Below are 23,842 nucleotides of genomic sequence, written 5' to 3' on the forward strand. Positions count from 1 at the left end.
CCCCTCCCCGCGGCGGAGGGATCCCCGCCGCCGGCTTGCGCCTCCGCCGCTGGGTCAGCGGAGGAGCCGGGGCTTCTTGTGCACGTTTAAAGGGGCGCAGCGCGCATGCGCCGCCCGCCCGCCCGCGGGGTGGGAGGGCGGAGCGCGGGGCGGGGACTAACGCCGTCCCGAGGGGCGGGGCTAAGGGGAGCTCCGCCCCCCCAGCCGGCGCCCCGCCCCGCCGCGCCTTCGCAGCCGCTCCTGCCCCACCCAGCGGCACCTATAGCCCCTATAGCCATAGGGTCCCTATTATAGCCCCTATAGCCCCCAGGCACCTGTAGCTATAGGGTCCCTCTTGCTGTCCCTATAGCCCCAGGCCCCTATAGTCATAGGGTCCCTGTTATAGCCCCTATAGCCCCCAGGCCCCTATAGCCATAGCGTCCGTCTTGTGACCCCTATAGCCCCCAGGCACCTATAGCTATAGGGTCCCTCTTGTGGCCCCTATAGCCCCCAGGCACCTATAGCCATAGGGTCCCTATTATAGCCCCTATAGCCCCCAGGCACCTGTAGCTATAGGGTCCCTCTTGCTGTCCCTATAGCCCCAGGCCCCTATAGTCATAGGGTCCCTGTTATAGACCCTATAGCCCCCAGGCCCCTTTAGTCATAGGGTCCCTGTTATAGCCCCTATAGCCCCCAGGCCCCTATAGCCATAGCGTCCGTCTTGTGACCCCTATAGCCCCCAGGCACCTATAGCTATAGGGTCCCTCTTGCTGTCCCTATAGCCCCAGGCCCCTATAGTCATAGGGTCCCTGTTATGGCCCCTATAGTCATAGGGTCCCTGTTATAGCCCCTATAGCCCCCAGGTCCCTACAGCCCCCAGGCACGTATAGCCATAGGGTCCCTATTATAGCCCCTATAGCTCCCAGGGTCCCTATTATGGCCCCTATAGCCTCTAAGCACCTATAGCCACAGGATCCCTATTATAGTTCCTATAGCCCCATGGTCCCTATTAGGGCCCATATAGCCCCCAGGCCCCTCTATCTCTCAGGCTCCTATAGCCCCAGCCCCCTAACTGTATAAGGGGCCCTATAGCCCTCTCAAGACCCCTATAGCCTCCAGACCCATATAGCCCCAGGACCCTATATCCCCAGGGTCCCTCTAACTCCCGCTGTGGCCCCCCCCCCCATATAGCCCCCCCACCTCCCTATAGCCCTTAAAGCCCTCCTGCCCACCGCCCCAAGACCCTATAGCCCCTATAGGTGTGTGTCATGTGTCCGTCCCCCCCCCCAAAAAAAGGGGTGCAGGTGGTTCACACGCCAAGGGCCGGCCGGTCCGTTTATGAAGCATCAAATATACAGTCTCTTATATACAGGGCCCGGCGCGGGCACATGCGGGCCCGGACGCCTGGGTCCTCCCCGGGAGGGGGGGGGGGCTGGTGGGATGGGGGGGGCCCGGACCCCTGGGTCTCACCCAGGGAGGGGGGACCCAGGCGTTCGGGGTGGGAGGGGGGGGGGATTTGGGGAGGGGGGAGGTTAAAGTGCCATGTGACATTCAGCCTGAGCCGGGGGTGGGGGGGGGGCCATCCTCGACGCCGGACCCCCGGGATGGCGAGGAGGGGGGGGGGGAACCCAGGCATCCGGGTGCCCCCCCACCCCCGCGGGGGCGAGGCGTGAGCAGCCAAACACGAGCCACGTGCAGGGTTTTTTTTGGGGGGGGGGATCGGGATAAAGGGGGGGGGTTACAAAAATAACCACCGCATCCAGCATGCCGGCACCGTCCATCGCTGCCATGAGTTGTGTCCATCCTCTGCTTGGGGAGGTGGGAGGGGGGGGAACGGGGGGCGGTGTTCGGTCAGACCACGGTGCTGATGCGGTTCCCCCCCTTGGGTTTGGGGGGGCCCTGGCCGGCTTGGGCCAGGGGCGAGGTGGGGCCGGCGGGAGAGTGGGGGCTGAGGGGGGTGTGGGGCGAGGGGGGGGGCAAAGGGGGGTAAGAAGGGTGGGGGGGGATCGGGGAGTGGGGGGGCGGGTGGTGGTGATGATGATGATGATGGTGGTGATGGGGCGGGGGGGCTGCCCCGCCGCCACCCCCCCGGAGGGCCCCCCCGGCCGGGCCCCCCCCACCGCCGCCCCCGCCAAAAACAAAGTGTTTGGCGGCGGCGGGGGCGGGGGGCGGCGGGGGGTGATGGTGCGGGGGGGGGCCGGGGGGGTAAGCGTGGGGCAGCCCGTGGTGGGGGGGTGCGGGGCTGTAGAGGGGGAGGGGGGAGAGAGGCTGGCGGGGGGGCCCGGGGGGGGCACCCCCCCTCTTGCCAGGCCGGTGTAAGGTGTAATGGGGGTGCGGCGGGGGGAACCCCCCGCCGGGGGGGCCGTGCTGCTGGGGGGGCGCCGACAACGGGGGTTGGGGTCCCCCGTGAAAGCGGGGGGGGGCTCCGGCGGCGATGGCGGGGAGCGGCGGGGGGGGCGCGGGGCGGGCGGGAGGGGGGGGCTGCTGGGGGTACGGGGGTGGCGGGGGGGGGCCGGGACCCCCCCCCGCCGCCACCGCCGCCGCCGCCGCCGCCCCCCCGCCGGCCCCGTGACAGTACTGGGCGTGCAGCGCTTGGAGCTTGGAGGGACCCTCGGGGGCTTGGGGGGGCGCGGGGGGGGGGTGATGGTGATGGGAGGAGGAAGCCGAGGAAGAGGAGGCTGAGGCCGAAGCGGGGCCCCCCACCCCAGGGGGGGGGCCGGGGGGCCCTTTGCCTCGCCGGCTGCCGAAGAGGGACCCCAAAAAGGAGGAGGAGTTGGAAACGGGCCGGGGGGGGGGCTTGTAGCCTTCGGGGGCTCCCCCCGGCCCCCCCGGAGGGCCCCGCGCCTGCGGCCGGGGGCTGCTGATGATGGAGCCCTGCGGGAGGGGGCGGAGTCAGCCCGGCTGGGGCCACGCCCCCTCCCAGCAGGCCTCGTCCCATTGGTGGGGAAAGCCTGGCAGCTAGGGCCCCCTAGAGATAGGCCCCGCCCCCTCCCTGATAAGCCCCGCCCCTTGGCCCCAGCCTTGCCCCCATTGGCCTGCCACCGAGGGATAGGCCCCACCCCTGCACCAGATCACATGACATTAGGGAACAAGCCCCGCCTCCCGGCTACCCCGCCCCCCGTTGGTGGTTGTGCCCCATCTCTGGCAAACAAGCCCCGCCCCTTCCCTGAGGTTGCTCCACCCCCTAATCAAGCCCCTCCCCTTTGCCAGTTAGGGCTTACCCATGGGAACAGCCCCGCCCCTTCCCCAGACAAGCCCCGCCTTCCCTGGACCAAGCCCCTCCCCTTGGTCAGCAAACCCCTCCCTTGCATGCCCAAGCCCCGCCCTTCGCACAAACCCCGCCCCTTTCCCCAGAGCAGAGGGGACACTAGGAACCTGGGGGTGGGGTTTAAATGGGTGGGGCGCTTAGGGGGCGGGGCTTTAAGAGGCGGGGCCTGCTGGGGGGCCCTCCCACTCACCTCGATAGTGCTGTCGAGGGACCCCACGCTGTTGCGCCGGCCCCGTTTGCCTGGGGCGGGGGGGGGGAACAGACAGTTAGGGGGGGCAGCAGCGGGGGGGCATCCCCTTGGCTTCCCCCCCCCAGCGACCCCAATGTCCGTCCCCCCTCCAGGGACTTCAGCTGCCCCCCCCAGGGCACCCCAACTTCCCCTTAAGGGTCCCCAAATGCCCCCCAGGGACATCAGTGCCTCCCCAGGGGACCCCGAAACCCCCCCCGAGACCCCAACTGCCCCCCAGGGCACCCCAACCCCCCCTAGAGACCCCTAAATACCCTCCCAGGGGACCTCAAACGACGCCAAGGGGACCCCAACTGCCCACTGAGAGACCCCAACTGCCCCCCAGGGGACCCCAACACCCCCCCAGAGACCCCAACTGCCCCTCAGGGGACCCCAAACAACTGCCAGGGGACCCCAACCCCCCCCAGAGACCCCAACTGCCCCCCAGGGGACCCCAACTTCCCCTTAAGGGTCTCCAAATGCCCCCCAGGGACGTCGGTGCCTCCCCAGGGGACCCCGAAAGCCCCCCAGAGACCCCAACTGCCCGCCGAGAGACCCCAAATGCCCTCCCAGGGGACCCCAACCCCCCCCAGAGACCCCAACTGCCCCCCAGAAACCTCAGTCCCCCCCCTCAGACCACCCTATCTGCGTCATCCCCCCACCCCGGGCACCCCAAACGCCTGCCGGGGGACCCCCAAAAGCCCTCCTAGGGTGACCCTAACCCCCCCCCCCCACCAGAGGACCCCCCCCAGGGTGGGGGTGCCCCCCTCCCCGCCATCTCACCGCCGTCGGAGAGGTCCCGCAGGGAGCTGCTGAGGGCGCTGCGCTTGAGCCCCTCGCCGGCCCCGAACGCCTCCTCCAGGCTGCTGCGGCTGAGGCCGTTGAGGGTCTCGCGGGGGGGCCCCCCACCCCGCGCCCCCGACACCCCCTTCTGCTTCTCCAGCTCCGCTGCGGGGGGACACGCACACGCCCACGGCGGCCCCAGTCATCCCAGTGTCCCCCCGGTGAGCCGGTCCCCATCGAAATGCCCCCATTGACCATCCCAGTGTTCCCAGTGACCCCCCCCCGCGACCACCCCAGTGTACCCGGTGCCAGCCCCGGTGCCCACAGGTCCCATCCCAGCGCTCCCAGTGCTCCCATTTTCCACCCAAGGACCCCAACACCCCCATCCCAGTGCTCATCCAAGCATTCCCAGTGCCCCTCCCAGTGCTCCCAGCACCCATCCCTGTACACCCAATCCTCACCCAAGCCCCCCCAGCACCCATCCCAGTGCTCCCAGTGCCTCTCCCAGTGCTCCCAGCACCCATCCCACTACCCCAGCGCCCATCCCACTACACCAGCGCCCATCCCCGTAGCCCCAGTCCCCAACCAAGCCCCCCCAGCACCCATCCCAGTGCTCCCAGTGCCTCTCCCAGTGCTCCCAGTGCCCCTCCCAGTGCTCACAGCACCCATCCCAGTGCTCCCAGCGCCCATCCCACTACACCAGCGCCCATCCCCGTAGCCCCAGTCCCCAACCAAGCCCCCCCAGCACCCATCCCAGTGCTCCCAGTGCCTCTCCCAGTGCTCCCAGTGCCCCTCCCAGTGCTCCCAGCACCCATCCCAGTGCTCCCAGCGCCCATTCCACTACCCCAGCGCCCATCCCACTGCTCCCAGCATCCATCCCCATACCCCCAGTCCCCACCCAAGCCCCCCCAGCACCCATCCCAGTGCTCCCAGTGCCCCTCCCAGTGCTCCCAGCACCCATCCCAGTGCTCCCAGCACCCATCCCACTACCCCAGCGCCCATCCCACTACACCAGCGCCCATCCCCGTAGCCCCAGTCCCCACCCAAGCCCCCCCAGCACCCATCCCAGTGCTCCCAGTGCCCCTCCCAGTGCTCCCAGCACCCATCCCAGTGCTCCCAGCACCCATCCCACTACCCCAGCGCCCATCCCACTACACCAGCGCCCATCCCCGTAGCCCCAGTCCCCACCCAAGCCCCCCCAGCACCCATCCCAGTGCTCCCAGTGCCCCTCCCAGTGCTCCCAGCACCCATCCCAGTGCTCCCAGCACCCATCCCACTACCCCAGCGCCCATCCCACTACACCAGCGCCCATCCCCGTAGCCCCAGTCCCCACCCAAGCCCCCCCAGCACCCATCCCAGTGCTCCCAGTGCCCCTCCCAGTGCTCCCAGCACCCATCCCAGTGCTCCCAGCACCCATTCCACTACCCCAGTGCCCATCCCACTACCCCAGCGCCCATTCCACTACCCCAGCACCCATCCCACTGCTCCCAGCATCCATCCCCATACCTCCAGTCCCCACCCAAGCCCCCCCAGCACCCATCCCAGTGCTCCCAGTGCCCCTCCCAGTGCTCCCAGCACCCATCCCAGTGCTCCCAGCACCCATTCCACTGCTCCCAGCATCCATCCCCATACCCCCAGTCCCCACCCAAGCCCCCCCAGCACCCATCCCAGTGCTCCCAGTGCCCCTCCCAGTGCTCCCAGCACCCATCCCAGTGCTCCCAGCACCCATCCCACTACCCCAGCGCCCATCCCACTACACCAGCGCCCATCCCCGTAGCCCCAGTCCCCACCCAAGCCCCCCCAGCACCCATCCCAGTGCTCCCAGTGCCCCTTCCAGTGCTCCCAGCACCCTCCCAGTGCTCCCAGTGCCCCGCTCACCCTCCACACGGTACTTCTCCATCTCCTGCACCTCGGCCACGGACTCGCGGAGGTCGCTGGCGAAGCGCAGCCGGTCCTGCGGGCTCGGGGCATTGAAGACGATGAGGACCTTTCTCTCCCCACCCGGCGCCGCTGACAGCAGCTTGATGCCAAACTGGTAATCTGGGGGATGGGGGGGGCGGTAGAGGGCACGGGGTCAGAGGTCATGGGGTTTGGGGGCACCCAGGGGAGGGGGTATCCCCCAGTAGGTGCTGTGGGGTAGGGGAGCATCCCATGGAGGACATCATGGGAAAACCTATGGGGGACACCATGGGACAATCCATGGGTGACACCATGGGACAACCTATGGGGGACACCATGGGTGGGGAGCATCCTATGGGGGACACTATGGGACATCCTATGGGGGACACCATGGGACGTCCCATGGGGGACACCATGGGTGGGGAGCATCCTATGGGGGACACCATGGGAAAACCTATGGGGACACCACGGGACAATCCATGGGTGACACCACGGGACAACCTATGGGGGACACCATGGGTGGGGAGCATCCTATGGGGGACACTATGGGACATCCTAAGGGGGACACCATGGGACAATCCATGAGGGACACCATGGGACATCCCATGGGGGACACCATGGGAAAACCTATGGGGACACCATGGGACAACCTATGGGGGACACCATGGGTGGGGAGCATCCTATGGGGGACACTATGGGACATCCTATGGGGGACACCATGGGACAAGCCATGGGTGACACCATGGGACAACCCATGGGGGACACCATGGGACATCCAATGGGGGACACTCCATGGTGGACCCCATAGGGCAAAGGGGTATCTGGTGGTGGACCCCGTGGGACATAGGGGCAGGGGAGCATCCTGTGAAGGTGCTGTGGGGCAGAGGGCCATGCCATGGGGTGCCGTGGGGCGCCGTGGGGCTCACAGGCGTTCTGGAAGAGCTGCATGTGCATCTCAACGAGGGGGAAGCTCTGGCGGAAGCTGTAGGTCACCAGGATCTTCTTCTTCTGGAAGATCTTCGTCACCTGCCGGGGCCACCAGGTCACCGGGGACCCAGGCATCTGGGAGAGCCCCTGACTCCCCACAGGTGACCCCCACCCCAGGGACACCCCGGCTCTCCAGGGGACCCAGGCATCCGGCTCACCACCAGCAGGTCGTTGAAGAGGAAGACCTCGCGCTGGTGCAGCCCCAGGCGCTGGGGCCGGTTGGGGTCGGGGACCTCGTAGAGCTGGCAGCAGCACACCAGGCGCCGGTGGGGCAGGGACAGCACCTGGGGACAGGGGTGGGCTCAGCGCCGGGGCTGGGCCTGAGCGGAACACACCCACCAGCCCTCCAGGCCCACCCCTTGATGGTGACGGCACCCTCGACGTTGGCCTATCCCATCCCTGGGGTCACCTAGAGCATCCCCCCATAGTGTCACCTACAATATCCCCCATTGGATCACCTAGAACGTCCCCCATTGGTCACCTTGAGCGTCCCCCATAGGTCACATAGAACATCCCCCACGGGGTCACCTAGGACTTCTCCCATAGGGTCACCGAGAACATCCTCCATGGGTCACCTAGAGCATCCCTCCATAGGGTCACCTAGAACCTGTCCCATCCCTCGAGTGAACCCACCGGCTTCTTGCCGACGATCATGCGCTCGACGGCCTGGACCTGGGAGACGTGGTCGTCGTTGGTACGCAGCTCCCGGCTCTGGATGCGCTGGTAGATGCCCACCAGCATGTCCCGGGGGATGTCCTCCCCGTTGTCCACCCCTGCGCAACACCCGGCCCCCGCTCTAGAACCCGCGTTCCCGAGCAGGGGGCGGGGACACGAGTGGGGACAAGATGGGACCGCGGTTCTCACCTCGAAGGTTCTTGATGAAGTCCTCCAGCTTCATCTTGCGCTCAGCCTTGACGCTGGGGCTGTACATGTCGGTGTTGAGGAGGATGATGGCGAAGGCCAGGATGAAGATGGTGTCCGGGTTGCGGAACTGGCGCAGCAGGGCCGCGTTACACACGCAGTAGCGCTGGCTGCGGGGCGGACAATCCCCACGGCCCATGGGGTCAGGTTGCCCCACGGCCATCCCCACGTGGCCGGGATGGCCTCTGCACCCCACAGCAGCCCTTGGCGTGGTCCAGGTCCCCTCGCATGTGGGGCACTACCTCTAATGTCCTCCCCGTCTATAAAGTCACCTAGAAAATCGCCTGGTCCCACGTGTGGGGCACCACCCCCATGTCCCCCTGCTTGGTCCATAGGGTCACCTAGAACATTGCCTGGCCCCGTGTGGGCCACCACCCCTAATGTCCCCCTGCTTGGTCCACAGGGTCACCTAGAACATCACCCCATGGCACGTGGGCCACCGCCCCTATTGTCTCCCTCGATCCACAGGGTCACCTAGAACATCACCCCGTGGTGACCATGCAACCGCGTGCCGTGGCCTGGTGGCCTTCCCGGCGCCGGGGAGATGGGGACAGGGACCCATCGCCGTCCCTCACCTGAAGGCCTCGATCAAGCGCTCGACCTTCTGGGCCTCCCCCTGCACCCGAATGTGGGACTGGAACTTGCGCAGGGCCTCATCTAGCTCCATGCCGGAGAAGTCCATCTCATCTACCACGCAGCTGTAGGAGACCCCCACAGACAAGAGATGGCCTCGGTCCTGGGGGGGGGGAGCCCCCAAATCCCTGCGTGTCCCACCCCGTTCCAGTTCGTTCCCCCGCCACTTACTCAAGGACGTCACGGTTGAATTGCTTCTGGCGATTGCCGAGGAACTCGCCGATCATCTGCCGGCTCAACCCCTTCCTCTCCAGGATGAAGTGGGCCACCCCCACGGGGGTGTCCGAGAGGAAGCCCCTCTCGATCAGATACTGGATCCCCTTCTCTGGTTTCCTACAGAGGTGATGGGCGCACGGTCACCCCGACTGCCGTGGGGCTCATCGTTTCGCGCTGGCTATAGGGTGACCTAGAACGTCACCTTCTCCTGGCTATAGGGTCACTTTGCCATCTATGGAGTCACCTAAACATCACCTTGGTTTGGTTGTAGGGTCACCTAGGATGACAATCTGTCTTCCCTATAGGGTCACCTAGAACGCCATCATGTCTTGACTACTGGGTCACCTAGAATAACGCCATGTCCATCCTATAGGGTTATCTAGAACATTAGTATGCTTTTCTGTAGGACGACCTAGGACATCACCCTATTCTTTCCATAGGACCACATAAAATCTCACCCTGTCCTTTCTATAGGGCCACCAAGGTCATCCTGTCCTCGCTATAGGGTCATTTAGAACATCACCTTGGCTTCACCATAGAGCCACCAGGAACACCACCCTGTCCTTGCCATAGGACCACCAAGAACGCCACGCGGTCCCGCTATAGGGCCCCCAGACCCCATCCCACGCCCGACATGGGGCTGCCGCCCCCGCCCCCAACCCCCTCATCCCCCCCCCCCCCCCCCATTTCCCACGGCCCCCTCACTTGTTGAAGAGGTTGAGGCCGATGCGGTACTGCCGGCGTTGCACCACGTCGTTGTTGAGGGCCGGCGAGTCCCAGCTCTGCCGCGGTTCCCGTTGGTACGTGGCTTTGCCGGGGGGTCCGGAGGGACCAGGGGGTTGCGGGGGGGCGGCGGGAGGCGGGGGGGGCGGCGGGGGGGGTCGCCGCAGGCTGTCGCGGGATGAAGAACCCGAGGAGCAGTTGAGGGTCTCGTTGGAGTTGGAGCTGCTCCCCAAGCTCTCGTTGTCCCCCTCCGAGCCCTCCTCGGCGGCGGGGGGGGGCGGGGGGCCGGTGGGGGGGGCGGGGGGGGCTTCGGGGTGGAAGCAGCGATGGGGGGGGCCGGTACGGGGCAACGTGCCCCCCCCGCCCCCTTCGGGTTCGTAGGGACCCCCCCGGTTAAGGGAGCCGCGGTCGGAGCGGTCGCTGAGGTCGGCCGAGCTGTCGCTGGGGGGCTCGACCGTCAGCAAAGGGGGGTGCCCCCCCCCGCCGCCCCCACGACCCCGGCACTCCAAGCACGGGGGGCCGCGGCGCGGGGGTTCCTCGGGACCCCCCCAGCGTTCGGCTGAGCCGGGGGGGTTGGCGGGAGGCGGGGGGGGTGGCGGAGGGGCTGGGGGGGGCTGGGGACCCCCGCTTTCGGGGGGGGGCTCGGGGCTGGGGGGCCGCTCGGGTGAGCGGGGGGAACCGGGGAGCCCCTCGTCCAGGTAGAGGGTGACGTCGCTGGTGGAGGTGGCGGCGCTGTCACCCGCGGGGGGGGCCGGGGCCCCGGGGGGGACCCCCCGGCCGCCCCCCAGCGCCTCGTCGATGGAGGCGGCCAAGGACTTCACCTGCAGGAACGGACACCCCCCCCCGTCAGCCCCCCCGCCTCCATCGTCATCCCCCCCCACCCCCCGCACCCCTCACGGCCCCCCAACTCCCCGTGACCCCCTCCACGATCCCCGTGCCCCCCCCCAGCTTCTCGCGGCCCCTGTGGCCCCCAGCTCCTGTGAACTCTCGCCCCCCCCGTGACCCCCTTTGTCAGCTGGGACCCCCCCATGGCCTTATGACCACATGACCCCTCATGTCCCTCTGACCCCTATGACCCCCCCCATGGCCTCTGTGACCCTCGGGACCCCCATGACCCCTGTGACCTCCGGGACCCCTACGAGCCCCCACATCCCCTGTGACTCCCATGACCTCCCGTGGCCCTGCGACCCCCACGGCCCCTGTGACCCCCACGACCCCTCACGTCCCCTATGACCCCCCATGGCCCTGTGACCCCCATGACCCCCTATGGCCCTGTGACCCCCATGACCCCTCACGTCCCCTATGACCCCCCATGGCCCTGTGACCCCCATGACCCCCCACGGCCCTTCGACCCCCATGACCTCTATGACCCCCATGACCCCCCACAGCCCTTGGGACCCCCATGACCTCTATGACCCCCACGACCCCCCACAGCCCTTGGGACCCCCATGACCTCTATGACCCCCATGACCTCTATGACCTCCACGACCCCCCACAGCCCTTGGGACGCCCATGACCTCCCACGACCCCGTGACCCCCACATCCCCTATGACAACCCCACTCCCCCATAGCCCCTGGGACCCCCCCGACCCCCCCCATCCCCTGCGACCCCCCCCGACCCCCGTGACCCCTACCTGCTGCGCAAAGGCCTCCTCCAAGTCGGCTCCGCCGGGCCCGAAGTCGGCGGAGGCCGAGAGCTGCCGAGGGGGGCTGCCGGCCCCCCCGGCCCCGGCCCCCCCCGGCCCCCCCACCGCCGCCGCCGTCGCCCCTTCGGAGGGACCACCCCCCCCATCCAAACCAGCCCGGCAAGACCCCCCGTATCGGGGAGCCCTTCGAGGTCCCCCCAACACCCCCTCGTCCAGCGAGGCGGGTTTGCCTTGAAAATAAGGGGGGGGCGGCGGAGGGGGTCCCGGAGCGGGAGCCGGGGGTCCGCGATCGTATTCCTCGAAGGAAAATTGGAGGCGAAGGCCGGGGAGGGCCAAGCGACGGGCGCGTCCCCCCTCGCTGCGCAGCCGCTCGAATTTTTGGGCCATGCGGTAGCGGCGGAAGGCGGCCTGGATGGTGCGGGCGGCGCGGCGGGTGCGGAAGTAACCCCCGTATTTGCGTTCCAGCATCTCCACCTGGGGGGGGGGGACGGGGATGGGGGGGGGGGGACGTGGGGATGGGGACGGGGATGGAGGTAGGGGGGACGTGGGGGAGGTGGGGACACGGAGGGGGGCGTGGGGACGTGGGGATGGGGACATGGGGATGAAGAAAGGGATGGGGATGTGGGGGCACGGATGGGGACATGGGGATAGGGACGGGGATGGGGATAAGGGGACATGGGGATGGGGACAGGGATGGGGACAGGGATGGGGACATGGGGATGGGGACGGGGATGGGGACATGGGGATGGGGACGGGGACATGGCGATGGGGTTGGGGACATGGCGATGGGGACGGGGTTGGGGACAGGGATGGGGACATGGCGATGGGGATGGGGTTGGGGACATGGGGTGGGGACAGAGATGAGGACATGGGGATGGGGACAGGGATGGGGACAGGGATGGGGACATGGGGATGGGGACAGGGATGAGGACATGGGGATGGGGACGGGGACAGGGACGGAGATGAGGACATGGGGATGAGGACATGGGGATGGGGATGGAGATGAGGATGGGGATGGGGACATGGGGATAGGGATGGGGACATGGGGATAGGGATGGGGACATGGGGATGGGGATGGGGACATGGGGATGGGGACATGGGGATGGGGACAGGGATGGGGACAGGGATGAGGACATGGGGATGGGGACAGGGATGGGGACATGGGGATGGGGAGGGGGACAGGGATGGAGATGAGGACATGGGGATGGGGATGGAGATGAGGATGGGGATGGGGACATGGGGATGGGGACATGGGGGAGGTGGGAACATGGATGGGGGCATGGGGATGTTGATGGGGATAAGGGGACATGGGGATGGGGACAGGGATGGGGACAGGGGGATGGGGACGTGGATGGGGACATGGGGATGGGGACATGGGGATGGGGACATGGGGATGGGGACATGGGGGCACAGATGGGGACATGGGGATAGGGACGTTGATGGGGATAAGGGGACATGGGGATGGGGACAGAGATGGGGACAGGGATGGGGACATGGAGATAGGGACAGGGATGAGGACATGGGGATGGGGACGGGGACAGGGATGGAGATGAGGACATGGGGATGGGGACATGGGGATGGGGATGGAGATGAGGATGGGGATGGGGACATGGGGATGGGGATGGGGACATGGGGATGGGGACATGGGGATGGGGACATGGGGATGGGGACAGGGATGAGGACATGGGGATGGGGACAGGGATGGGGACATGGGGATGGGGACGGGGACAGGGATGGAGATGAGGACATGGGGATGGGGATGGAGATGAGGATGGGGATGGGGACATGGGGATGGGGACACGGGGGAGGTGGGAACATGGATGGGGGCATGGGGATGTTGATGGGGATAAGGGGACATGGGGATGGGGACAGGGATGGGGACAGGGGGATGGGGACGTGGATGGGGACATGGGGATGGGGACATGGGGATGGGGACATGGGGATGGGGACATGGGGATGGGGATGTGGGGGCACAGATGGGGACATGGGGATAGGGACGTTGATGGGGATAAGGGGACATGGGGATGGGGACAGAGATGGGGACAGGGATGGGGACATGGAGATAGGGACAGGGATGAGGACATGGGGATGGGGGCGGCGATGGAGGTAGGGGGGACGTGGGGGATGCGGGGACACAGATGGGGACATGGGGATGTTGATGAGGAGAAGGGGACGTGGGGATGGGGACAGGGATGGGGACATGGGGATGGGGATGGGGATGGGGACATGGGGATGAAGGAAGGTATGGGGATATGGGGTTAAGGGGACATGGGGACAAGGATGGGAACATGGGGGCATAGGATGGGGACGCGGGGATGGGGATATGGGGATGGGGACATGGATGGGGATAAGAGGACATTGGGATGGGGACAGGGATGGGGACAAGGGGACGTGGGGACAGGGATGGGGACATGGGAGCATAGGATGGGGACACGGGGATGGGGATGTTGATGGGGATGGGGACATGGGGATGGGGACAAGGATGGGGACATGAGGATGAAGAAAGGGATGGGGATGTGGGGGCATGGATGTGGACACAGGGATTGGGACGGGGATGGGGACACGGGGATGGGGATGTGGGGACAGGGACGTGGGGGATGTGGGGACATGGATGGGGATAAGGGGACATGAGGATGTGGGGATGGGGACATGGGGGCATGGGTGGGGATGTGGGGATGGGGACATGGGGGCATGGGTGGGGATGTGGGGATGGGGACACGGGTGGAGATACGGCAACACAGGGATGGTGACATGGATGGGGACATTCGGGGACATGGGGATGGGGACATGAACAGGGACATGGGGACACACCAGGGTGCCAGAGGTGGCCATGGGGACAGACAGGGGGACAGACAGGGGGACAGGCAGGGCAGGAGAAGGACACAGGTGAGGCAACACCCGGGGAAAGAGGGTTGGCAGCGGGGTGGGGGCACGGTGGCCTTGCACGGGGATGGGGCCTCGCATGGGGACAGTGACCATCGCACGGGGACAGTGACCATCACACGGGGTCGGTGACCATCACAGATGGGTGGTGACCATCGCACGAGGCTGGGGACCATCACACATGGGGTTGGTGACCATCACACGTGCCTGGTGACCATCACACATGGCTGGTGACCATCGCATGGGGCTGGGGACCATCACACGGGGCTGGGGACCATCACACAAGGCTGAGGACTGTCACACATGACTGGTGACCATCACACATGGGTGGTGACCATCACACGTGTCTGGGAACCATCACACATGGGGTTGGTGACCATCGTGCAAGGCTGGGGACTGTCACACGTGGCTGGTGACCATCACACATGGGGTTGGCGACCATCGCACAAGGCTGGGGACTGTCACACGTGGCTGGTGACCATCACACATGGGGTTGGCGACCATCGCACAAGGCTGGGGACTGTCACACGTGTCTGGTGACCATCGCACGAGGCTGGGGACCATCACACGTGGCTGGGGACCGTCACACGTGGCTGGGGACCGTCACATATGACCGGTGACCATCACACAGGGGTAGTGACCATCACACGGGGCCGGGGACCGTCGCACGAGGCTGGGGACCGTCACACGTGGCCGGTGACCACCACACACGGGTGGTGACCATCCCACGGGGCTGGGGACTGTCACACATGGCTGGGGACCGTCACACGTGGCCGGGGACCGTCACGGGGGGGTGGGGGGTGTCAGGGGGTGTCACCGGGTGTCCCCGGGGTACCTTCTTGTCCTGCAGGTCGGTGGAGAGCTCGTAGCTGTCGCTCAGAGCCTTCGGCCTCTTGCTCTCCTCCTCCTCCTCCTGCTTGCGCAGGGCCACGCTGGCGGGCTGGGGTGGCAGCCGGGGCCAGGCCAACCCCGGGGAGCCCCCCCCGGGGCCTCCCCCGGACCCCCCTGGTCCCTGGGGGGCCGGTTGAGGGAGGCCACGGTACGGGGGGGGTCGCCCGGGGCTGTCGGGCACCGGACCCCCACCCTCGCTGCCCGGCGCCTCGCCGTCCACGCTGTGGGGACATCGCGTCACCCCCACGTCGGGACCCCAGCTGAATCCCCCTGAGACCCCCCCCCATGCCACCCCAAGACCCCCCCCAAACCCCCTCAGCAGCCTGGAGCCACCTGAGCGGGGACCCTGGGGACACGGGGGCGTGGGGACCCCCAGACACGTGGACATGGGACGTAGGGACAAGGGGACACACGGACACGGGACACGTGGACACAGACATGGGGACGCGCGGACATGAGGACACGTGGACGTGACCAAGGTGGGGACGTGGAGACACACAGAGGTGGGACACACGGACATGGGGACACATGGACATGAGGACACGGGGACATGGAGGCACAGGGACACAACCCCAACATGGGGACACACGGACATGGGGACACATGGACATGGGGACACGGGGACATGGAGGCACAGGGACACAACCAACATGGGGACACACGGACATGGGGACACTTGGACAGGGGGACACGGGGACCCACGGACATGGGACATGGGGACACATGGACATGAGGACACGGGGACATGGAGACACAGGGACACAACCAACATGGGGACACACGGACATGGGGACACTTGGACAGGGGGACACGGGGACATGGAGACACAGGGACACAACCAACATGGGGACACACGGACATGGGGACACTTGGACATGAGGACATGGGGACATGGAGACACAGGGACACAACCAACATGGGGACACACGGACATGGGGACACGTGGACATGACTAGCGTGGGGACATGGAGACACACAGAGGTGGGACGCATGGACATGGGGACACATGGACACAGTCGTGGGGACACACGGACGTGGGGACACCTGGACACAGACGTGGAGATGCATGGGGACACGCGGGTATGGGACACGCGGACATGGGACACGGGGACACATGGACATGACCAACATGGGGTCAGGGACATGGGATGCATGGATGTGTGGACACACGGACATGGGGACACATGGACATGAGGACACGGGGACACGGAGGCACAGGGACACAACCCCAACATGGGGACACACGGACATGGGGACACTTGGACAGGGGGACACGGGGACACACGGACATGGGACATGGGGGCACATGGACGTGACCAACATGGGGACACACGGACATGACAGACATGGGGTCAGGGACACGGGACGCATGGATGTGTGGACACACGGACATGGGGTCACTTGGACAGGGGGACACGGGGACACACGGACATGGGACACGGAGACACAGGGACATGACCAACATGGGGACACATGGACATACGGACATGATGGACATGGGGACACGTGGACATACGGATATGGGACATACATGGACACATGGACATGGGGACACACGGACATGACAGACATGGGGTCAGGGACATGGGACACATGGACATGGGGACACGTGGACATACGGACATGGGACATACATGGACACATGGACACGGGGACACTTGGACAGGGGAGACACAGGGACACACGGACATGGGACACAGGGACACGTGGATGTGACCAACATGGGGACACACGGACATGGGACACATGGACATGGGGACACGTGGACATCCGGACATGGGACGTACATGGACACACAGACAGGGGGACACGTGGATGTGGGGACACATGGACACGGGGACACGTGGACGTCGGGACACACGGACATGGGACGTCCATGGACACGTGGACATGGGGACACACCAGACACGGGGGGGGGGGGACACAGACACGGGGACAGACGGACATGGGACATCCGTGGACACACGGACTCAGGGGGACACGGACACACCAGAGATGGGGACACACGGACATGGGGACACACGGACACAGGCAGCCCCCCCCCCCCAGCCCTGGGGGGTCCCAGACATCCGCCCCCCCCCCCCGCATTGCTGGGGACCCAGGCGTCCAGGAAAGGGGGGGAGACAGGGAAGATGGGGGGGTCCCCCAAAAGTCGGGGGGGGGGCCAAGGAAGGTGCACAGGACCTGGGGGGGGGTGTCCCCGCGGGTTTGGGGGGGGGGGGAGAGGAATGATGATGGGGGGGTGTTAAAGGGGTTGGGGGGGGGTCAGATGGGGGGGGTCAGGTTTGGGGGGGTCTGAGGTTTTGGGGAGGGTCTCAGGTTTGTGGGGGGGTGTCTCAGGTTGGGGAGGGGTCTCAGGTTTGGGGGGGTCTCAGGTTTGGGAAGGGGGTCTCAGGTTTGGGGGGGGGTCAGGTTTTGGAGAGGGGTCTCAGGTTTGGGGGGGTCTCAGGTTTGGGGGGGGTCTCAGGTCTTGGAGGGGGGTCTCAGGTTTGGGGGGGGTCTCAGGTTTGGGAGGGGGAGTTCAGGTTTGGGGGGGTTCTCAGGTTTGGGGGGGTCTCAAGTTTGGGGAGGGGTGTCAGGTTTGGGGGGGGTGTCAGGTTTGGGGGGGGTCTCAGGTTTGGGAGGGGGGTTTCATGTTTGGGGGGGGTCTCGGGTTTTGGAGGGGGGTCTCAGGTTTGGGAAGGGGGTCTCAGGTTTGGGGGGGGTCTCGGGTTTGGGAGGGGGGTCTCAGGTTTTGGGGGGGGGTCTCAGGTTTAGGGGGGGGTCCCCAACTCACCCGTGCAGCAGGCGCTGCCGGAGCGGCCCCCGCCGCCGGTCGGCGGTGCACTGCAGGCACCACATCGGGGGGGGGGACACGGACACGGGGGGGGGGGGGGGGACACGACACCCCCACGAGTGGGGGGGGTCGTGGGGTGGGGGGGGGACCCCCGTCTCCTCCTCCTCCGCACCCAAGGCCCGATCGGCCGGTGAAGGAGAAGGGGGGGGGGGCTGAAGGGGGGGGGGGGGGAGGAGCCGGAGGAGCGACCGGGTCTTGCCCCCCCCCCCCCCCCAAAAAAAAATAGAACAAACTGGAGTGGGGGGGTGGGGGGGGGAGTCCGGACGCCTGGGGTCCCTGATGGGGGGGGGGCGCGCAATATTTGGGTGGGTGGGCGGGTGCCTGGGGGTCCCTTTTTGAGATGGGGGGGGGCTTGCACCCCCCCCAAAATGTGTGTTGGGGGGGGGGAGGTGGGCTTGGACCCCTGGGGGTGCCGAGTTATGTGTCTCCCCCCCCCCCCCCAAAAAAGACCCCTATGGGGGGGGTGCAGTGGTCTCGCCTGGTTTCCGGCGCATGCGCAGAGCGCCCCCCCCGGCGGGCTGGCGGTTGCCATGGAGACGCGGCGGGCGGGGGCGGGGCCGGCGGGTTGCCGGGGTTGCCGTTACCATGGAGACACGGCGGGGGAGGGGGGGGAGGCCGGATGCCTGGATTCCCCATGGGGGGGGGGAGGGGAAAAGGGGGGGGGGGGGTGTGTGTTTTTTTTGGGGGGGTGGTCCCGGACGCCTGGGTCCCCGGCGCGAGCCCCGCCCCCCCCTACGTCACCGCCCTCCCCCCCCCCCCCCAAAAATAGCGCGAGGAGGCGCCATGATGGAGGCGTCGCCATGGTAACCGCCCCCAAACAGCCCCTCCCCCCCCCCCCCAAAAAAAAACCCGAACCCCATCCCAGGCCCATAGGGGCAGCTATAGGTCCCTGGGGAACCTATAGGGGCTCCTAGAGGTCCCTACGGCTCCTGTACGGCCCTGGGATCTATAGGGGGCCCTATAGGTCCCCCCGAGGGTTCTACGAGGGGGCCTGTAGGACCCTGGGGTCCATATGGGCCCCTATAGGGCCCAGGGGGCCTATATGGCCCCTATGGGGCCCAGGGGATCCACACAGTCCCTAGGGAGCTACAAAGAGCCCCTATACATCCCCTAGGTCCGTGCAACACCTATAGGGCCCAAGGGATCTCTATGGCCCCCACAGGGCTACAGGGATCCATATGGCCCCTATAGGGCTACAGGGATCCATAAGGTCCCTAGGGAGCTTCAAGGAGCCCCTATACATCCCCTAGGTCCATACGGCCCCTATAGGGCCCAGGGGATCTCTATGGGCCCTATAGGGCTACAGGGATCCATACAGTCCCTAGGGACCTACAAGGAGCCCCTATACATCCCCTAGGTCCATACAGCCTCTATAGGGCCCAGGGGGTCTATATGGCCCCTATAGGGCTGCGGGGATCCACATGGTCCCTAGGGAGCTACAAGGAGCCCCTATACATCCCCTAGGTCCATGTGATACCTATAGGGCCCTGGGGATCTATATGGCCTCTATAGGGCTACAGGGATCCATATGGTCCCTATAGGGCCCAGAGATCCACACGGTCCCTAGGGAGCTACAAGGAGCCCCGATACATCCCGGGGTCCATGCAACACCTATAGGACCCAAGGGATCCCTATGGCCCCTATAGGGCTACAGGGATCCATACGATCCCTAGGGAGCTTCAAGGAGCCCCTATACATCCCCTAGGTCCATACGGCCCCTATAGGGCCCAGGGGATCTCTATGGGCCCTATAGGGCTACGGGGATCCATATGGTCCCTAGGGAGCTACAAGGAGCCCCTATATATCCCCTAGATCCATGCAACACTTATAGGGCCCAGGGGATCTATATGGCCCCTATAGGGCTACAGGGATCCACATGGTCCCTAGGGAGCTACAAGGAGCCCCTATACATCCCCTAGGTCCATACGACACCTATAGGGCCCAGGCAACCCATACAGTTCCTATACATAGGAGCCATACAGCCCCCGGCGAACCCATACAGTCCCCACATGTCCCTGGGGGCCATACGGCCCCTACAGTATCCATAGGGTCTCTATGACCCCTCTACAGCCCAGGGGTCTCTGCAGCCCATACGACAGCCGGGGGTCCATAGGGTCCCTATAGCTCCCGGAGGGCCCCCACGGCACGCCACAAGGTCCATACAGCCCCTATACTGCCCCGTAGGGCTCTGTGCACACCACACAGCACCATATAGCCCCTACACCGCCCTGTGGGTCTCTATGCAGCCCATATAGCACTTACACCGCCCCACGGGGCTCTGTACAGACCATATAGCCCCTCTACTGCCCCATGGGCTTGGTGTAGCTTGTATAGCACCATATAGCCCCTATAGTAGCCTGTGGCGCTCTGTACAGCCCCTATAGCACTGTAGAGCCCCTATAGCGCCCCATAGGGCTCTATGCAGCCCCTGTACCACCGTATAGCCCCTCTACTGCCCTGCAGGGCTCTGTGCAGCCCATATAGCACCGTATAGCCCCTATACTGCCCCATGGGGCACTGTGTGGCTTGTATAGCACCATATAGCCCCTATAGTAGCCTGTGGGGCTCTGTACAGCCCATATAGCACTGTATAGCCCCTCTACTGCCCCTCAGGGCTCTGTGCAACCCCTATACTGCCCTATAGGGCTCTGTACAGCCCCTACAGCACCGTATAGCCCCTATATGGCCCCATAGGGCTCTGTGCAGCCCCTCTACTGCCCCATGGGGCTCTGTGCAGCCCATATAGCACTGTATAGCCCCTATACTGCCCATAGGGCTCTATGCAGCCCCTATAGCACCGTATAGCCCCTATATGGCCCCATAGGGCTCAGTACATCCCCTATAGCACCATATAGCCCCTCTACTGCCCCATAGGGCTCTATGCAGCCCCTATAGTACCATATAGCCCCTATACTGCCCCATAGGGCTCTGTGCAGCCCCTATAGCACCGTATAGCCCCTATATGGCCCCATAGGGCTCTGTGCAGCCTATATAGCACCCCGGGGGGCCGTATAGGCCCCTATAGGGCCTGGCGTGGGGGGGGGCACCCCTGGGGTAACCCAGGCATCCGGGGGGGGGGGGGGGGGGGCTCTTACCTGTGGGTGGGGGGGAGGTTGAAGCCGGCCGAGAGGACCCATGGGTGGCACCTGGAGGGGGGGACGGACGGACGGATGGACAGACGGGGGTGATGGACGGGTGGGGGGGGACAGATGGACGGACGGACGGACGGACGGCTACTCCTCCCTACGGCGGGACGGATGGATGGACGGGGGGGGTGGATGGATGGGGGGGGGTGTGAGTGGACGGACGGACGGAGCGGGATGGGGACGGACGGACAGTGGAATGGGGGGGGGGGACGGACGGACAGGAGAGAAAGAGGAGAGAAAACACGAGTCAAGAGCTGGAGGGGGGGGGGACACACGGGACAGACACACGGACATGGGGGGGGGACGGGACACGAGTGGGGGGGGGTGGGACATGGGGGGGGCGGTGGGATCCAGTAGATCCCCGGGGATTTTTTTTTTTTTTTTTTTGGGGGGGGGGGATCAGCCCACGGCGGCGGGTCCCGGCCCTCCCCCCCCCCCCAAACAGGGACACCCCCTCCCCCCCCATGTGCCCCCCCCCCAAAGGTGGGGGGGGGGGTCCCCCGCCGCCCGCGCGCCCACACTCACGTCATGACGGATCCAAAATTAATATTTTTTTTTTTTGGGGGGGGGGGAATATTTCACGCCGGGGACCGAGCTCTCAGGCCGGACAAACTCATCACAGGCCATGCCCCCCCCCCACCCTCTTCCTGCCCCCCCCCCCCAAGCTCCAGGATTCGGAAACCAGAGGCCGGAATTCCTCCGGACGCCTCGGTCCCTTGGGGGGGGGTGGGAAGGAGGGGGGAGCACGGCCTCGCACGAGGACGGCGTGCGAGGCCCACGTGCGCACGGGGCGGGAGGGGTCGCTCCTCGTCCGGCGTGGCGCGGCGCACGCCCGCGCACGGGGGTCGCACGCCCACGCACGGGGGTCGCGCGGCGTCGCACGCCCTTGCACGGGGTTGCACGGGGTCGCACGGCATCGCACACCCTTGCACGGGGTTGCACACCCGTGCACAGGGTCGCACGGCATCGCACACCCTTGCACGGGGTTGCACGCCCGTGCACAGGGTCGCACGGCATCGCACACCCTTGCACGGGGTCGCATGGGGTTGCACGTTGTTGCACGCCCGTGCATGGGGTAGCACGCCCGTGCACAGGGTCGCGCGGCATCACATACCCTTGCACGGGGTTGCACGCCCGTGCACAGGGTTGCACGTCATCATACAACCTCGCACGGGGTTGCACAAGGTTGCACACCCGCGCACAGGGTCGCACGGCATCGCACACCCTTGCACGGGGTCACACGGGGTTGCACGTTGTTGCACGCCCGTGCACGGGGTCGCGCGGCGTCACACACCCTTGCACGGGGTTGCACGGCATCATACAACCTCGCATGGGGTTGCACAAGGTTGCACACCCGTGCACAGGGTCGCACAGCATCACACACCCTCGCACTGGGTTGCACGTCATTGCACACCCTTGCACGGGGTTGCACACCCGTGCACAGGGTCGCACGTCATCGCACACCCTTGCACGGGGGTTGCACACCCGTGCACAGGGTCGCACGGCATCGCACACCCTTGCACGGGGTCGCACGGGGTTGCGCACCCGTGCACAGCATTGCGCAGGGCCGCAGAGCTCCGCACACGCTCGCACGGGGTTGCACGGCGTTGCACGCCCGTCCGCCGGGCTGCACCGCTTTGCACGCCCATGCACAGGGTTGCACGGCGTCGCGCACCCTCGCACGGCCTCACACAGCATTGCACGCCCTCGCACGGGGCTCCGCAGCGTTGCACACCCGTGCGGGAGGCCGCGCGGCGTTGCGCGGCTTCGCACGCCCTTGCACGGGGGTCGCACGCCATCACACACAGCCTTGCACGGGGTCGCACGGGGTCGCACGCCCGTGCACGGGGCCGCGCGGCATCGCCCGCCCTTGCACGGTTGCCGCACAGCTTTGCACGCCCCACCGCGCGGGATTTCACGGCGTCGCACGCCCTCGCACGAGGCCGCGCGGCGCCGCGCGCCCACGCACGGGGGTCGCGCGCCCTCGCGCGCCCCTCGCACGGCGGGGCTGGACGTCCGCCCCTCCCCCCTCCCAGATTTTGGGGGGGCACCCGGGTGGGGGGGGGGGAAGAAGACGGGGCGGGGGCGGGTCCCCGGTTGCCATGGCGACGGTCCCCCCCCCGCTGTCACGCCTCCCCCGGCGCTGTCATCGCTGTCACCCGCCGCCCGCGCCGTCGCCTGGCAACCGCCCCGCGTGCGCCGCCGCCCCGGCAACGCGCACCCCCCCCCCGTACCCCGTCACGACACGACGGGGCCCGTCACGACATAACGGGGCCCGTCGTGATATATTGGGCCCGTCGCGGCACCTCGGGCCCGTCGCGACGCGGCGGGCCCCGCCCATTGCCGACGCAGGAGCCCTGCTGCCACATGTCACGTCGGCCCCGTCGCAATACGTCAGCCCTATCGCGACGGGCCAGGGCCCTGTCGCCACAGGTCAGCCCCGTTGCAATACATCGGCCCCGTCGTGACACACCACCACTATTGCAAGGGGCTGGGGCAGCCCTATCGCAACGAGCTGGGGCCTGTCGCGACAGGTCAGCCCCGTTGCAATACATCGGCCCCGTCGTGACATGCCAACCCTATTGCAACGGGCTGGGGCAGCCCTATCGCAACGAGCTGGGGCCTGTCGCGACAGGTCAGCCCCGTTGCAATACATTGGCCCCGTTGTGACATGCCAACCCTATTGCAGTGGGCTGGGCCCCGTCGCGACGGGCCGGCCCCGTCGCAACACGTCGGCCTCGGTCGTGACACAGCAGCCCTATTGCAACACGCCGGGTCCTGTCGCGATAGGCCATCCCCGTTGCA

The 23,842-nt window shown here is 66.5% G+C and overlaps 2 protein-coding genes across 2 annotated transcripts; both read right to left on the bottom strand.

Moving 5' to 3' along the window:
- Positions 1–1,830: 1,830 nt before the first annotated feature.
- Positions 1,831–21,661, bottom strand: IQSEC2 (IQ motif and Sec7 domain ArfGEF 2). Its single transcript, XM_075022274.1, has 15 exons — positions 21,563–21,661; positions 15,000–15,276; positions 11,270–11,755; positions 9,618–10,456; positions 8,868–9,029; positions 8,639–8,761; positions 8,007–8,173; positions 7,776–7,915; positions 7,301–7,426; positions 7,082–7,181; positions 6,135–6,296; positions 4,257–4,421; positions 3,438–3,487; positions 2,474–2,853; positions 1,831–1,927 (listed from the first exon to the last, which is right to left on the bottom strand). Exons 1-15 carry the CDS (start codon positions 21,565–21,567, stop codon positions 1,831–1,833), a joined length of 3,279 nt encoding a protein of 1,092 aa, XP_074878375.1. The 5' UTR covers positions 21,568–21,661.
- Positions 15,371–16,597, bottom strand: LOC142028398 (uncharacterized). Its single transcript, XM_075022272.1, has 3 exons — positions 16,014–16,597; positions 15,457–15,923; positions 15,371–15,401 (listed from the first exon to the last, which is right to left on the bottom strand). The coding sequence occupies exons 1-3, from the start codon at positions 16,152–16,154 to the stop codon at positions 15,371–15,373; spliced, it is 639 nt and encodes a 212-aa protein (XP_074878373.1). The 5' UTR covers positions 16,155–16,597.
- Positions 21,662–23,842: the final 2,181 nt, after the last annotated feature.

Source organism: Buteo buteo, unplaced genomic scaffold (genome assembly GCF_964188355.1).
Source record: "Buteo buteo unplaced genomic scaffold, bButBut1.hap1.1 HAP1_SCAFFOLD_337, whole genome shotgun sequence".
NCBI classification, from domain to species: Eukaryota; Metazoa; Chordata; class Aves; order Accipitriformes; family Accipitridae; genus Buteo; species Buteo buteo.